The sequence below is a fragment of the Larus michahellis genome, chromosome 5 (assembly GCF_964199755.1).
Source record: "Larus michahellis chromosome 5, bLarMic1.1, whole genome shotgun sequence".
In the NCBI taxonomy this organism is placed as follows: domain Eukaryota; kingdom Metazoa; phylum Chordata; class Aves; order Charadriiformes; family Laridae; genus Larus; species Larus michahellis.
Window position 1 is genome coordinate 76107064 of NC_133900.1, and position 14468 is coordinate 76121531.

Consider the following 14468-nt stretch of genomic DNA (forward strand, 5'->3'; position numbering starts at 1 on the left):
GTTCTTTTTTCTTATTTAGGATATATCTGTAAAGGGTTTACATGGCAAGGTGTTGTCAGTGGGGGGACTGCAGGGGTGGCCTTTGAGAAGAGACCAGTGGCTACCCTGTGCTGGACATAGCCAGTTTCACCTGGCTTCAAAATGGACCTGCCACAGGACACAGCTGAGCCCATCAGCCAAGCTGGTGGCTCCCCTGTGAAAATGTATTTAAGAAAGGGTAAAAAACCCAATACTGCACAGCAGCAGTGGGAGGGAGGAGTGAGAAATATGTGAACCAACCCTGGGGACACCAAGGTCAGTGAAGAAGGAGGGGGAGGAAGTGCTTCAGGCACCGGAGCAGAGATTCCCCTGCAGCCCGTGAAGAAGACCATGGTGATACAGGTTGCCCGTGTGGCCCATGGAGAGCCCACATCAGAGCAGATACCCACGCTGCAGCCCATGGAGAGGAGCCCACGTCAGAGCAGATACCCACGCTGCAGCCCATGGAGAGGAGCCCATGCAGAAGCAGGTTTTCTGGGAGGAGCTGTGGCCTGTGAGGGACCCATGCTGGGCCAGTCTGTTCCCGAAGGACTGTAATGCATGAAGAGGACCCAGGCTGGAGCAGTTCATGAAGGACTGTATCCTGTGGAAGGGGTCCATGCTGGAGCAGGGGAACAGTTTGTTGAGGAAGGAGCAGCAAAGCCAGTTATGAACTAGGCGCAGCTCCCATTCCCTGTCCCTGCTGCACCACTTAGGGTAGCAGCAAGGTGTCAGGAGTGAAGCAGTGAAGTTGAGCTTTGAAAAAAGTGGAGGGCGGGAGGAAGATTTTTTTTAGTTTGTCTTTGTTTATCACCACCCTACTCTATTTTTAAATAATGATAAATTAAATTAATCTTCTCGAAGTCGAGTCAGTGTTACCCATGATAGTAACTGGTAAGTGAGCTCCCTGTCTTTATCTTGACCCGTGAGCTTTTTCATCTTATTTTCTCTCCCGTCCTGTTGAGTAGAGGGAGTAAGAGGGCAGTTTGGTGGGAGTCTGGCAGCCAACCAAGGGCAACCCATCACAATATCTCAAATAACAGCTTCTGCATTAATATTTTGTATGAACAAAACTATTTTTTGTGAAATATTTACATTCGGGAGCAAAGAGAAAATACTGATATTGAATTGTTGTATGCCTATGATTCTTCCATGAATCCACGTAAACAGTATATTGCTACATTTCAGAATTCATGAACTTCAGTCAGAAGTAACAGAGCTACAGGAAAAACTAGAGATATCTGAACGTGAAATGAAAAATTATAGCAAACAGGTATGTTTACAAATTTATTTTTTTTTAATATTATTATTTGGCTGTAGTAGGCATTGGAATGGCCTTGATTATAATTTGTGTGTTAACCTCATTGGGAAAGCATTGTAGGGCTTGTGAAATACAATTATTCTAACTTGCCTACATTGAGCTATTTCTCTCCTCTTTGGGGACTGCAGCAATGATAAAATACTTGCCCGCCGCTTTTGCTGTTATATTTTGTGTATTAAAATTGCGTTAAATAAGCCAAACTTGGTGACCATTAAGTAGAATTCGTGTCTGTCTAGGGCTTGTTAGTGCAAAAGCATTAACTGGTCCAAAATAATAATTTGGTCTACAGATAGGTTAGGATAATTTTTTTCACTGTTTGCACTGGTTATATTTTTTAAATTTTTAATTTTTGAAAGTTAATTTATGGACAGCAGATTTTACAATATTTTAATTTGAGTGGATTGATAAGGTGTGTATAATCTTTAAGTTTGCATCAATTGTTCATATCTTTCAATATCTGCAGAATAGTGGACACAATCCTCTCTTTTTGTTCACATCTTGGTTTTCCCTTACCAATATTCCCTGTTTTTCAGCTCTATGATTTTCACACTGAAATAGTCACTTAATTAGCTTATTTAAAAGCTTTTTCCCTAAATTTAGATGCTAGTCTTGGGCAGTTAACTTGCAGCATTCATTTACTTCACTTTAAATGAAAACTGTTGGTTTCTCTTCAAGAAAATAATCTAGTAGGAATTGTTTCAGTATTTTTTTCTGAAAATTCTGTTTGATTCATTTATTTTTATTTCAAAGAAATCACTTTGTTCAGAAAAATCCAGAATGTTAAAAACAGGAATATTAAAGATAAAAATTGCATTATCAGGTACATATCTTTTTACTTAAAGTTATATAGGTGTGTATTTGAACAAAGGTTCTATTAAATGGTATAGAGGATACCAAGGAATGATTTTGGGGTTTTGTGTGTTTTGTTTTTTTTCTTTAAAGGTTGAGCTAAGAGACAAAGAAATAGAGCGCCTAGTTCTAGCATTGGATGGTGGTCGTTCTCATGAGATTCTCTCTCTGGAATCGAGAAGTAAAAGCAATGAGAAGCTTATCGCCCATTTGAATTTGCAGGTAATGGATTTATTACTGGTGGTTAGTCAAAACTAAAAATATTACCAATCTAAAAAAACCCATAAAACTTCTAGCTTTTCTTTAAAAAAAATTACAATCAGATATAAAATCAATCAGTTGAACTTGCATTGCTTTTTAGGTGGCAGTGTTTCTTGTCTAAGTTTCATTTCTTGTTTTAAAAGTCTATTAGAATGGTTTTGGTAAATAATTCTATGAACTCATATCTGTACATAGTAATATGTTAATCTGAGAGTATTCAGAAAATTTCTGTGTGATGCACTGTTTTCACCAACCTTGAAAATACTTATTTTCTTTCAAATTTCTTTAGTTTATTTTTTTGTACATACCATTTATGTTTTAGGAACTAACAACGGTATATGTATTTATGATAAGGAGTAGTCCTGCAGATAATCTCATCAGATAGTGGGGAGTCTTCCATGTTGAATTCAAATGGTCCCCACCTTTACTTCAAGATAGACTTGCAAGGAAAGGATAAGCTTAGGATAAAGATGTTTGCGTTTACAGTGCATATTAGCATGCATTCATTATTGGTCTCAGAATGAGGATTTTTAAAGAAAGATACAAGACAGGCTGGAGTAAAACCTATCTCTGGATTTATACCACGCATCCTCTGTTTTTCCAACTGAGTTAGACGTTTTGTATACTCATTGTGCATGACGTACAGTGGCATGTGAGCCAGGTTGCAGTTTATTAGCTTAGGTTCAGTGCTACAAAAATACAGAATGAGCTATGACTTGAAAGGAGTACAGCTGTCTTCAGTGATCCTGAATTAGTAAATCATGCTGAACACAAAATTGATTGTACAGAGAGTGAGCCCACAACTGCATAAAGCTGGTTTTGGGCCATCAAGATGATTTGCTCAGGCTCAGTGACAATATACCGCTTTTATTCTCTGACAATAAATGGATGGGTATCTCTATGTAGTAGTATTCATGACTATGAGAGGGCTTAGACTTTCTTCTGTGTCTCCAGTAGTACCTCTTTCTGGAGTTTTGAGGAAAGTTGTATGGAGTTGGAAGTGCAGCACCTCTGTTACCTTGAATCTTCCAAAACACTCCAGGCTCCCATTTTCTTGGGTGGTGTAACTTATTATGTATATGTTTTATTCCTACTCTACATCCCAGCCTCTCTTCCCTTTACTCTCGGGGAAAAGTATACAAGGGAAAAACAATGTCTGTAGAGCAGGGTTTCTGAGGATGTTGTTTAAGATGCTGAGGTATGTTGGGGGCAAGATAGTTTTGGGGAATCTGATCTGTAAAGCTTCACTTTCATGCAGGAGTGAGCCTAAGCCTAGCAAACATACTACAAAGGTAGAGCGAAGAGTGTGTCCTCATATCTTGTGAAATTTAGGGAAACTCTTGAGTACGCTGGGTCTACCAGACTGATGCTGACGACAGGTGTTTCTATACAGATCTCTGCTTTTCAGTACTTTATTTTTAGTATCAACCTCAGGTTTTGGAGACTAGGTAAAGAGCAGTGTAGTAATGAATTCCTTCACCTTGTGCCTTTGTAAAATCATATTTTTTTTATGTTGATAAGCATTACGTTCTAAAAATAGAAAATCTTGACATTTTTAACAGGATGTCGCTTTTTTACTGTGGATATAGAGATATACTGTATTTCAGAAGTTTGGGAGGAACTTTTGCTACCTAGTTTAACATACGTATTAATGTTTTAATGAAAAATATCTTTCAGATTGAATATCTTCAGCAAACAAACAAAGAACTTGAAAATCGCATTCAAGACCTCTTGGACAGTAAACAAAATGTGACTAGTGAGGTAGTGCACTTAAGCAACAAAAACGAAGAGCTGTGTCAAGAACTGAATGAAATAGACCACTTGGCACAGCAGTTGGAAAGACATAAGGAAATTGTGCTGGAGACTGCAGATAAGGAAATAGGGGAAGCAAAGGTAATCGCTGACGTGTAACAGCATAAAGAATCTGATCTGCTCAGCTCTCAGGTGGCTTCATATCTTTTAATTGCAACAAATGATCTACGGGCTTGTAAAGAAAGATTAAAAAGATATTTTTTCCAGTTTACTTAATATTTTACAGAATTTCTCACTAAACGATGATTAATCACAGCAATTTTTTCTCTTTACTGTATTAGGTGACATGAGTTTGTTTAAGAGGAAATCTGCCGCCTTCTGTTAGCTTACTATGAAATAATATTCTGATATACTTAAAACTACTGATAGGTAATAGATATTTGCAACAGTGATGCTTGTGTTTGGAGAGTGTTTTTCTATGAGGAGTCATAAGACGATTTATTTAATTGTTGTGCTCAAAAAGAGCAAGTGTGTGTATACCATAAATTTTTTGTGCTTTCCCTTTGTAGGAGCTTTACTACTTAAAATTTGGCAGATTACATGGACCTAATTGTACTTTATTTGTCTCTTTCCTTAATTTTTTGTAACAAAGGGATTGTTGTCATTTTTAATATGTAAGTTTTAACATATAGGTTAATTTTGGTTGATAGAAAGAAATTGAAAGAAAACATGGTGAAATACAGGATCTTGAAGAAACAGTAACAAGGCTTAAATCGGTAAGTAAAAATACTTTTGTTTCTTGTTTGTAGTGTTTTTGTTTTACTGTCATCCACCTGATTCTTTCATTTACTTTAACAATTAACACTTTAACAATTAACACTTTAACAATTAACACTTTAACAATTAACACTTTAACAATTAACACTTTAACAATTAACACTTTAACAATTAACACTTTAACAATTAACACTTTAACAATTAACAAGAGAACTTTTATAGTATCTCAAGGCTCTATTGTAATAAATTAATAATTAATAAATGAAAGAGCTAAAGACGCTACATCATATTTTTTCAAAAGTAAACTGAAAGAAATCTCTGTAGACAGTGTGGTTCACTATGTCCTTATTGCACATTTCCTTATTTCTGCTATCTGAAGTTGTAATTTCCGTGATATAATCATTTTTAGCACAAACGAGTTATGGCATCCTAGAGGATTTTCTTCATGTAGAAACTACTTTTTCTCTTCATCAGCATGTGAATAATTACACAATATTTGCTCGCTCAGAAACAAAGCATAGTAGCCCAAGTGAAAAACATCAGTATCACCAATTCCTTGAAGACCAAACTCTTTTCAGCATGTAGCAAGCTGGGTATTAGTTGAGCACAGTGGGTTTTTTTAGTATTTATAGTGAACTTGAAAATACAAAAATATTTCGTTTTCAGGCCACCAGATTATAGGAAAGACATGCTAACTAACATTTGATCAGCTGCAGGGGTTGCCTGAGATGCCGTATTGTGATGTACTTTAACACAACAGTGTTACTAAATGCCATTAAAAATTATTTCTTCCTTTAGTTATGACTTTTTTTCATGTTTGTATCCCACTATCCTTCTGTATTGGTTTCTTGAATTAAACAAGGGTTAATCTTGCTTGTTTTGTTACTGATTGCAAACCATGTCAAAACTAATGCTTACTTTGATGTAATTAAAAAGTGGTATAAAAACAATGATGACCTTTAACAAATGTTAAAGCACAAAACATCCAGGTAAAATGGAATTAAACAGTGTTGAATACTAAAAGTTTAACAAAGCTTTTTGTAGTTATTTCCAAATGTCTCTATTGGCACTTCTAATTTTTGTAATAATACTTGTTACTTCAGGAGCTGTCCTCATGTCGTAGGGAGAATGAGAGACTGAGTGAAGAACTCTTTGCAAAAACAGATGATAAAGAGAATCTTGAACTGTTGTTAAACCAACTTGAACAAGAGAAGCAAAGGCTAACAGAAAAAACGGAGAACTTGGAAATAAAAGGTAGATCATCAATTGAGGATTCCTGTAAATTATCTTTCTATGATTGTTGAAATAGAAAACCTTGCATATATAAGATTAATAATCTGAAGTTAATAATACTAAAAGACTTGATATATGTCATCTAAAAAGAAGACTGTATAGGTCTTCAGTCAGACTTGAAGTGAAAACTTTTGTCACAGAAACATGTTTTCATTTGGTATGTGACCTCAAGTTGTGCCAGGGGATGTTTAGGATGGATATTAAGAAAAATGTCTTCACAAAATGGGTTATCAAACATTGGAACAGGCTGCCCAGGGAAGTGGTGGAATTGCCATCCCTGGAGGTATTTAAAAGATAGGTAGACATGGTGCTCAGAAACATGGTTTAGTGGTGGACTTCATAGTGCTAGATTAACAATTGGACTCGATGCTCTTAAAGGTCCCTTCCAACCTAGATGATTTTATGATTCTATAACTAGAAGTTGAACTTTTTATTGTGATCCCACAGGACATCCTAATATTAATACTATGGCAATTTTATACAAAATAATTTATTTTCTCCAAAACTGTTTTTATTCTCTCTCTTTCTGAGCGAGTGCATTCAGACTGTGTTTCTTGAGAGCTTTATCCAGTTGGATCTTGAAAACTTCCAGGGATGGAGATTGCACAGCTTCTCTAGGCAGCCCATTCCAGTGTCTGTTTATCCTCAGAGATAAAAATTGTTTTCCCTGTATTGGTTGTAATTGCCCATAGCAATCAATCACCATTGTTCCTCATTTACCTACTGTGTACCTCTGTGAAGAAATTGGCTTCGTGTTATCTACAGCCCCCTCTTGGTATTGTTAGTCTGCTGTTGGGTCTCCAGCTCTTTTCCAGCCTGAACAAGCCGAGTTTCCTCAGCAATAATTCCCCCAGGGCAAGTATTCTACTCCCTGGCCATCTTGGAGGGCCTCCCCTGAACTCGCTCAAGTTTATCAACGTCTTTCTTGTACTAGGGGGGACAAAACTGAACACAGTATTGTAAATGTGATCTAACGAGTGCAAGTAAAGGGGAATAATCACATCCCTCAGTCAGTGTCCCTGTTGAAACAGCCCAATATGCTGCGACAACTCTATCGGTTCCAAAGCACGCAACTCACTCGTGTTTAGCCTACTGTCAGCCAGAACTCCTACATCCTTTCCACCAGATTGGCTGCCCAGACGGTTGCTGGGAGTTAGTCCATCCCAAATGCAAATGTCTTTGTGGAAATTCATGAGATTCCTATAGAGTTGTTCTTATTTCTTTTTCTGCAGAACGAGAACTTGTCCTAGAAATAGAAAGAATGAGATTAGAATACGGTATAGCCCTGGGAGACAAATCTCCATCTCGTCTAGATGCATTTGTAAAGACTTTAGAAGACGACAGAGATTATTATAAGCAAGAATTAGAATATCTTCAGAAAATGATAAAACGAAGACCTAGCCCGAGCCGTAGGACTCCAGAGAAGGTAAAGTTCCTGTTGTCAAGACAAGCTGAAAAAATAATGAAAATACTGTAAAACCAGTTAAGGAGCTATCAAATATATTTTCAAATTCAGTAGCAGTAACTGACTGTAGTATTTTTCTAAATTACATTCATAACATAAAAAATTAACTGAGAGAAACTCCAGTGAACTTGCATTTTATTTTCCTATTCAGATTCTACAGTAACATATTGATTAATTATTGACCAGCTTGTTTGAAATAAATAGAACTAAATGATAAACAGGAAAAGGTTGAAATCTTATTGTCAGCTGTTTTGCTTTTTCTCCTTAACAGTTAGTTCTTATTGTTTAAATTATACCACCAATACCAAGCTTTTTCTTGCAGTTAATATTTATTATGAATGTATTTTTCATGTATTACTAATGGTGTGAATTCTTTCTTTTTTGTATTAATTATCAAAAAAATTTAATTAATATATTATAATATAAATTTCATTAATCACTTTGCAGAGTGAAGATGTTAGATTGATCACCAGAGAAAGAGATGAGCTACGGTCCATATTAGACAGATTTGAAAAACACATGATAGAAATTCAATCCAATGTCAAATTATTGACTGCAGAAAGAGACAGATTAAATGTTCTTTATGAGCAGGTGAGATTGCTTATAATTGGCATTGAAATAACTGATTGACACTTGTACTGTTGTTTATTTAAAATGAAAAAACTTCCTTCTGTAGTAGAACTTGAGGAGTATAGACCTACTAGAATACAACCAATAATAATACAATATATACCTATTTTTATTACTTGTTAATAAAATTATGTATTCCAAAGTTAATATCTTTACTTCCAAAGTTAATATCTTTACTTCAAAGCCGTTATAACTTACTGTATTGACATTCAGAAATGAGAAAGATCAGGAAAAAATAATCAATAGAATGCATGAGGAAGTTGGGTAAGGATACAGGCTAGAAAGCAAGGAAGAAGTAGCAGTTAACTGATAAGAAAACAGAGTGAAGTTAGGCTATACTTGGAACAGTAAAAGGATGATGGCTATGTTGGAAGCATAAGTTGTCATGCCACTGCATGGTTTAGGGAATATATTTTAGTTATCTAGGGAAAAATAAGACTATAATAGCACTTCTATTATAGTAACAGCATTGAAACTTTCTTTTTTGTTAGGGTATACACTTTATTAATTGCAGTCCACGTATGCTAACAAAGAATTATCTTTTAAAGTCTCAGGGTGAATTAAACAGGATGAGAAGAGAAGCAAAACATAGTTTCGTTTCTCAAAGTCATGTGGAAGAAGAAAGAGACAGCGCACTGACTGACTTGAGAAGGCTAACGACAGAAAAAGAAAGCCTCAGAGAAAAATTAAAGGTGAGCTTCTTTGCTTACAGTGAGGTGGCATATAGGGAAGGGCTTATACGGTAACGCTGTGTTTGTGGCTGGCTGGCTGTCCGTTCCCCTTTTCATACCTGATTTCAAACTCACTTGAGAAAGCTCTTTGTCTGAATTATCCTTGTAAACTCGGTTCCTGGGTGGGGGTAGGGGGAGAGGAATATGCTTAAAGTGTCTGAGGGCAAGCATGGCATCACCTTGTGTGAAGAACTCCTCAATCACAGAATATTTTTGTGTATGTGTTACTTCTAAGAAGCTTGTGTATCACACATGGTTCTTATCCCACAAACTAGGGACTTTATGGACTTTTTCATATTAACTAATCTTTAGTTATCGTTGCATTTTGTATCAGACCTGTGACTGAACTATCAAACGTAATTTCATAGCAATCCAAGTTTCATTATTTTTAACTTCTATAAAAATATTTGTTAATGCAATAATTTCCTTGTTACTCTGACCTTTTGATGTCTGTAATTAATGTGCATTAATGTCTTTCTTGGTTGTAGTCAAGAGCTTATGATTTCAAGGAAGTTTCCCTGACTTCTTTATTGGGTTGTTAATATAATGTAGACAAGTTTTTTAAATGTCCTGAAAATTCAGAAATTTAAAATCATATTAATGGACTGATCCAAAGATGACATATGTCAAGAGTGACTGTATGATGAATATTTCCATAGTTTGATTTACTACCACAAAAATAGAGTACTGTAGTGTATCTGAATAACTCTGACCTCTGTGCTTAAAGCATGTGCATGCAGTGGAAGAGATGTTCTTCCAGCTCCATCCTTTCTTCTTATAGGGGACTACCAACATTTTGTATGTGTGCCAATTTGGAATATCTGCAGAAAAACAGTTATCTCAGGCATTTCTAGGGAGTTTGAGAGTTTGTTTAATAATTTCACTGCACTTTGTACAGAAGTCAGAGAACAGACAAATCATGTAAAAAAAAAAAAATTTTCTTCATAGATTTGGAGAAAGGCCGGTTAGCTTTGTAATCTGTCTTACATTTCATATTAGTGATAATTTCATAAATTAATTTCAATGAGCTATACATACTTACAACCTTTCATATTGACCCTTTGCTCAGTAGTCTTTCTACAATAGGTCACAAATATTAATTTGGTTGGGAGCAAATATAAATACACTTTTTCTTTAAATAAAAAAACAAACAAACAAAAAAAAACAACAAACAAATGAAAAACTGAGCGAAATCCAAAACTGAACTCAGTGATGTTATATTGAACTGCAGTTGTGTATTTTCAGCTAATGCTCTGTAGTTTTATAGAGAGAACTTCGCATTTGGTTGTTCACGTAAGAATGTAGAGCAAAGTTTTCTCAAACATTAAGCTTAATTTTCAATGGTTAAATCTAAAAATATGTATCTTGTTAGATGTAATTCTTTATTTCTATCTCAGATTCAGCAAGAAGCAGCTAACCTTGAAAAATCAAAGATGCAACGTGATATTTCAGAATTAGAGAATAATATTCAAAGAGTAAGTGCATTTTTAGAAAGTAAGCTTTTCTTACTTCTGTAATAGGATAGACTTTTGAAGCAATTAATTTTGTTAGTTGTTTCCAACTTGAATTTATTTAAAAACCAAGTAGTGATAGCTTTCTACAACAATAACACTTGGTTATTTTTTTTTTTAAATTGCAGTTTGAGATGGAAACGTGTGAACTAAAGACTACAGTCTCTATCCTGAAAGAAAGAATAAAGTCTTTGGAAAATGAATTAAAATTGAAGTCCAGTAAACTTGCCCAGACATCTGATGATTCTTCTCAATTTAAAGCTGAGATGTGCTCACTTCAGTAAGTCTAATACAAAATTTGGTGGTCTTTCACAGATGCTAACACGATTTTGTTTGTTCTATAATGGTATAGCAGAGCTGAGTTCCTGGGAAAGACCATAAAATATTTTCAAAATCACTTGGTACTGTTCTTTCATCTTAAGGAAAAATAAATATGACTAAAGGAAGTGCTGTGGTGGCTTTTCACAGCAAGCTCCTTCTGGACTTATTTGATGGCCAGATATACCGATAATTTTTATGGCTAATTGTGAATGAAAATTTTCTCCTCCTTCTAGAATTGTTTCCTCTAACAACCATGTTTTCTGCCTATGAATGTAGCAGAACAGAAAGTTTCTAAAAGGATTTGGAGTACTGTGTCCAGTTCTGGTCTCCCCAGCTCAAGAAGGACAGGGAACTGGTGGAGAGGGTACAGCAAGGCTACCAAGATGATTAGGGGACTAGAACATACCTCTTGTGAAGAAAGGCTGAGGGTCTTGGGTCTTTTCAGTCTGGAAAAAAGACAACTGAGGGGGGATCTTACCAACGCTTATAAATACTTAAAGGGTGGGCGTCAGGAGGATGGGGCCAGGCAGTTTTCAGTGGTGCCCAGTGACAGGACAAGAGGTAACGGGCACAACCTTGAGCATAGGAAGTTCCACCTAAACATGAGGAGGAACTTCTTTACTCTGAGGGTGGCAGAGCCCTGGCACAGGCTGCCCAGAGAGGTGGTGGAGTCTCCATCTCTGGAGACATTCCAAACCCTCCTGGACGCTTTCCTGTGCAACCTGCTCTGGGTGACCCTGCTCTGGCAGGGGGCTGGACTAGATGATCTCCAGAGATCCCTTCCAGCCCCTACTGTTCTGTGATTTCCAAATGCTGTTTGTTAAAAGGAAGACAGATGCCTTTGGAAGCTGCAGCAGCGGAACCAAATTGTGCCAGTTTTACGGATTGTCAGTAATATTGAAAATGTTATGCCAAGCATTAGGCATTGATATTCCACAGCTGAGTGCTTCATGGAGAGTCATTCTATAATGGCATTTTACTTGAGCTGTTTTTACAAATTTTGAAGTTGTTTTAGGAAAGAGCTTCCATCAGGTATCTAAATGTGATGGAACAAGAAGGCAGCTTAGAGTATTGAATAAATTTGGGCAGAAATTTGGAAATCTGGTATTTGGTTTAGGTGGAAATGAGAGCCTTTCATGTAAGAGATCACTACACGACAGGTAATGCTGTAGATGAGATCTTTTGGGTATATTACAAAAGAAACCAGGGTTGGTGGCTTACATACACAGCCCCTCTCCCCCAACCTGAACAGTACAATACTGCACAGTATTACAGTACAATAGTGGGGTGGATAACTATGAAGAACTGAAGCTGAGAAGCAGGCCTTGGAGTTCATCTAACGCTCCCAATTGCACAAAGAAGGTTGTTAGTAAAAACATTAGTGTGTTTGTTGGTAAAATTATGACATCTTTCATAAAAGTGAAATATCTTGTTAGGTTCCTTATAATTTTAGTTGAAAGCATTGATATTATAAAAAGGAGGACGTAAGGAGTAGTGCTACAGTCATTCCAGCATTTGGTTCCACTTTGTGCATGGTGGCAATTTGTTATAGCTGTGTTTAGGCCCCCTCCCCGCTTTCTTTTTTTCCCTTCTAAAGTTTCACTCTAAACTGAGTGAGAGCAGTCTTTACCTGCAGATGTACTGTATTCCTGATTGGTGTTTTTTTAAAAAATGAAAAGCCTCTCTAGCTTTTGTGGGATCCCACTTCAGAGGGATTTTTATTTCCTGACCTGTTTTGTAAATAATCCATTTAATTACTTTGGAATTTCACTTTGCATTTTTTTTCCTAGGGCACTGATATTTCTTGCTAAGTAAAACAGCTATGTAGATAGATGGTTCCACATATCTTTCCGGCTCTGTATTTCTTAGAAGCAGGATCAGAACTGTCAATTTGGTTGCTTCTTAAAATGTGGTGCTGCTGATGATCACTACTATGAGCTACACATCAAAATCTTTATAAAGGAAAGAGTCAAAAACCACAAGTAACAAGAGTTACATGATGAAGAATAACAGAAGAAACCAGAGGAAGTGAATGTTTCAGACTATCCTCATGGTTCAACTAAGGTTCCGTTGCTCCATTTTGGAATGGTGTTGAGGTGGACTTGCTGCAAGGGTCCAGAGCAACCAAGTAGTGTTGGGCTCAGCAATCCTTAATAGTCCTCTCTGTCCCAGAGAGGGAGGAGAGGACTGGGTAGTATGACACAACCCCGTGCTGCTGATTAGTGTGACACAACCCTAACATGAGGTTATGCTGGAACTGTTCCAGCACTTCAAGCAGCTTAAGAGCTATAAGTTGATGGCTCCGAATAGGTCCCAGACTTTTTCCAACTGTGTACTGATTTTCCAGGCTCTTAAATGACCAACTCCAGAGGTCTGTTGAAGATTTACAGCACCGATTGTCCCTCAAAAATGATGAATTGCAGTCAGCTCAAGAAGAAATTGTAAAGCTAAAGGAGAAAATAGGTAATCATTAGTTATTTTTATGCTTATTTCCTGTTTTTAAAATAGAAAGTACTTATTATTTTATTTATAGATAGGTTAAACCAGAGGAGCACTTCACAGGATGAAGCAGTCAATGTGCTTAGAAGTACTATTACTGTTTTGGACAAAGAAAAGGACAGTCTTCAAGAAACCGTAGATGAAAAAACAGAAAGAATTGCATGCTTAGATGACAACTTAGCTAACAAGGTATGTGCAGTAAAAGTACTATATTGCAGTCCATTTTTAAAGCGGTTACATTATAAGGAGATAGTTTTCTGTGATGACAAAGCCTGTGCAGAGCTCTAGGCATCACATACACACTATGTTTGGACCCAGCCAATACAAAGAGTCATTTGCCAACTCATTTTAGTTATGATTATTAGTGTATTCCCTAAACGCTCCAAGAAAATAAAAAAGTATTTTTTTCACTTGGAGGTATTTATTGAGATATAAGGTTCTAGGCTGAGGTGGCAGAATCTATAGCAGACTTCCATCTTTTTTGATGACAATTGTATCTCATTAAAGAAAAGAAGCTTGGAAATTTGAATGTGCAATTACTTATTGATAAAGGGTTAAAATAAAGGGTTAAATGTAAAGTTCTTTTAATTGAAGTATCCTGTTATATTGCAATATAACAATACTTAATACAACTTTTGCTTTTATTTTTGTAGGAGAAAACAATTACTCATTTACGTCTAACTCTCTCTGAGCTGGAATCCTCAGCAGAGTAAGTAAAGACTAGTGTGCCTTTTTCAGTGGTTTTATGTTATCTAGTGGTTTTAAAGTTAAAGCAGATGGCAGTTTTAGTTATTTTGGTGAAATGGAGTTAATTATGTTTAAGTCAAGTAAAGGAGTGTACTATGTTGAGAAAGATGTACACAACTTCTGAAGAGACTTCCCCTGCAATTATATTGCAGGCTGTTAAGGTACTGTTAAGACAGCCGTTAGCAATTGTATGTCTGTATTTATTTTCCTAAATTGATAACATTTCTTAATTCTCAGTTAAGAAGTAGCTTTTTAGTATTCTAAGTACTGCACTAGGTATTATTAGATTGACC

At 36.2% G+C, this 14468-nt stretch overlaps 1 protein-coding gene across 2 annotated transcripts in view; it reads left to right on the forward strand.

The window, feature by feature from the left end:
- CEP135 (centrosomal protein 135) overlaps positions 1 to 14468 on the forward strand; it is a 41953-nt gene that overhangs the window by 8210 nt on the left and 19275 nt on the right. The window contains exons 6-18 of one of the 2 annotated variants that reach the window (XM_074588109.1): positions 1207 to 1291; positions 2282 to 2410; positions 4127 to 4342; positions 4912 to 4977; positions 6082 to 6232; positions 7504 to 7697; positions 8184 to 8327; positions 8915 to 9058; positions 10495 to 10572; positions 10737 to 10888; positions 13277 to 13392; positions 13463 to 13617; positions 14082 to 14137. In XM_074588109.1, the coding sequence (XP_074444210.1) occupies positions 1207 to 1291; positions 2282 to 2410; positions 4127 to 4342; positions 4912 to 4977; positions 6082 to 6232; positions 7504 to 7697; positions 8184 to 8327; positions 8915 to 9058; positions 10495 to 10572; positions 10737 to 10888; positions 13277 to 13392; positions 13463 to 13617; positions 14082 to 14137 (1686 nt within the window). The remainder of the gene's footprint in view (positions 1 to 1206; positions 1292 to 2281; positions 2411 to 4126; positions 4343 to 4911; positions 4978 to 6081; positions 6233 to 7503; positions 7698 to 8183; positions 8328 to 8914; positions 9059 to 10494; positions 10573 to 10736; positions 10889 to 13276; positions 13393 to 13462; positions 13618 to 14081; positions 14138 to 14468) is intronic. The other variant, XM_074588110.1, reaches the window with a different exon arrangement.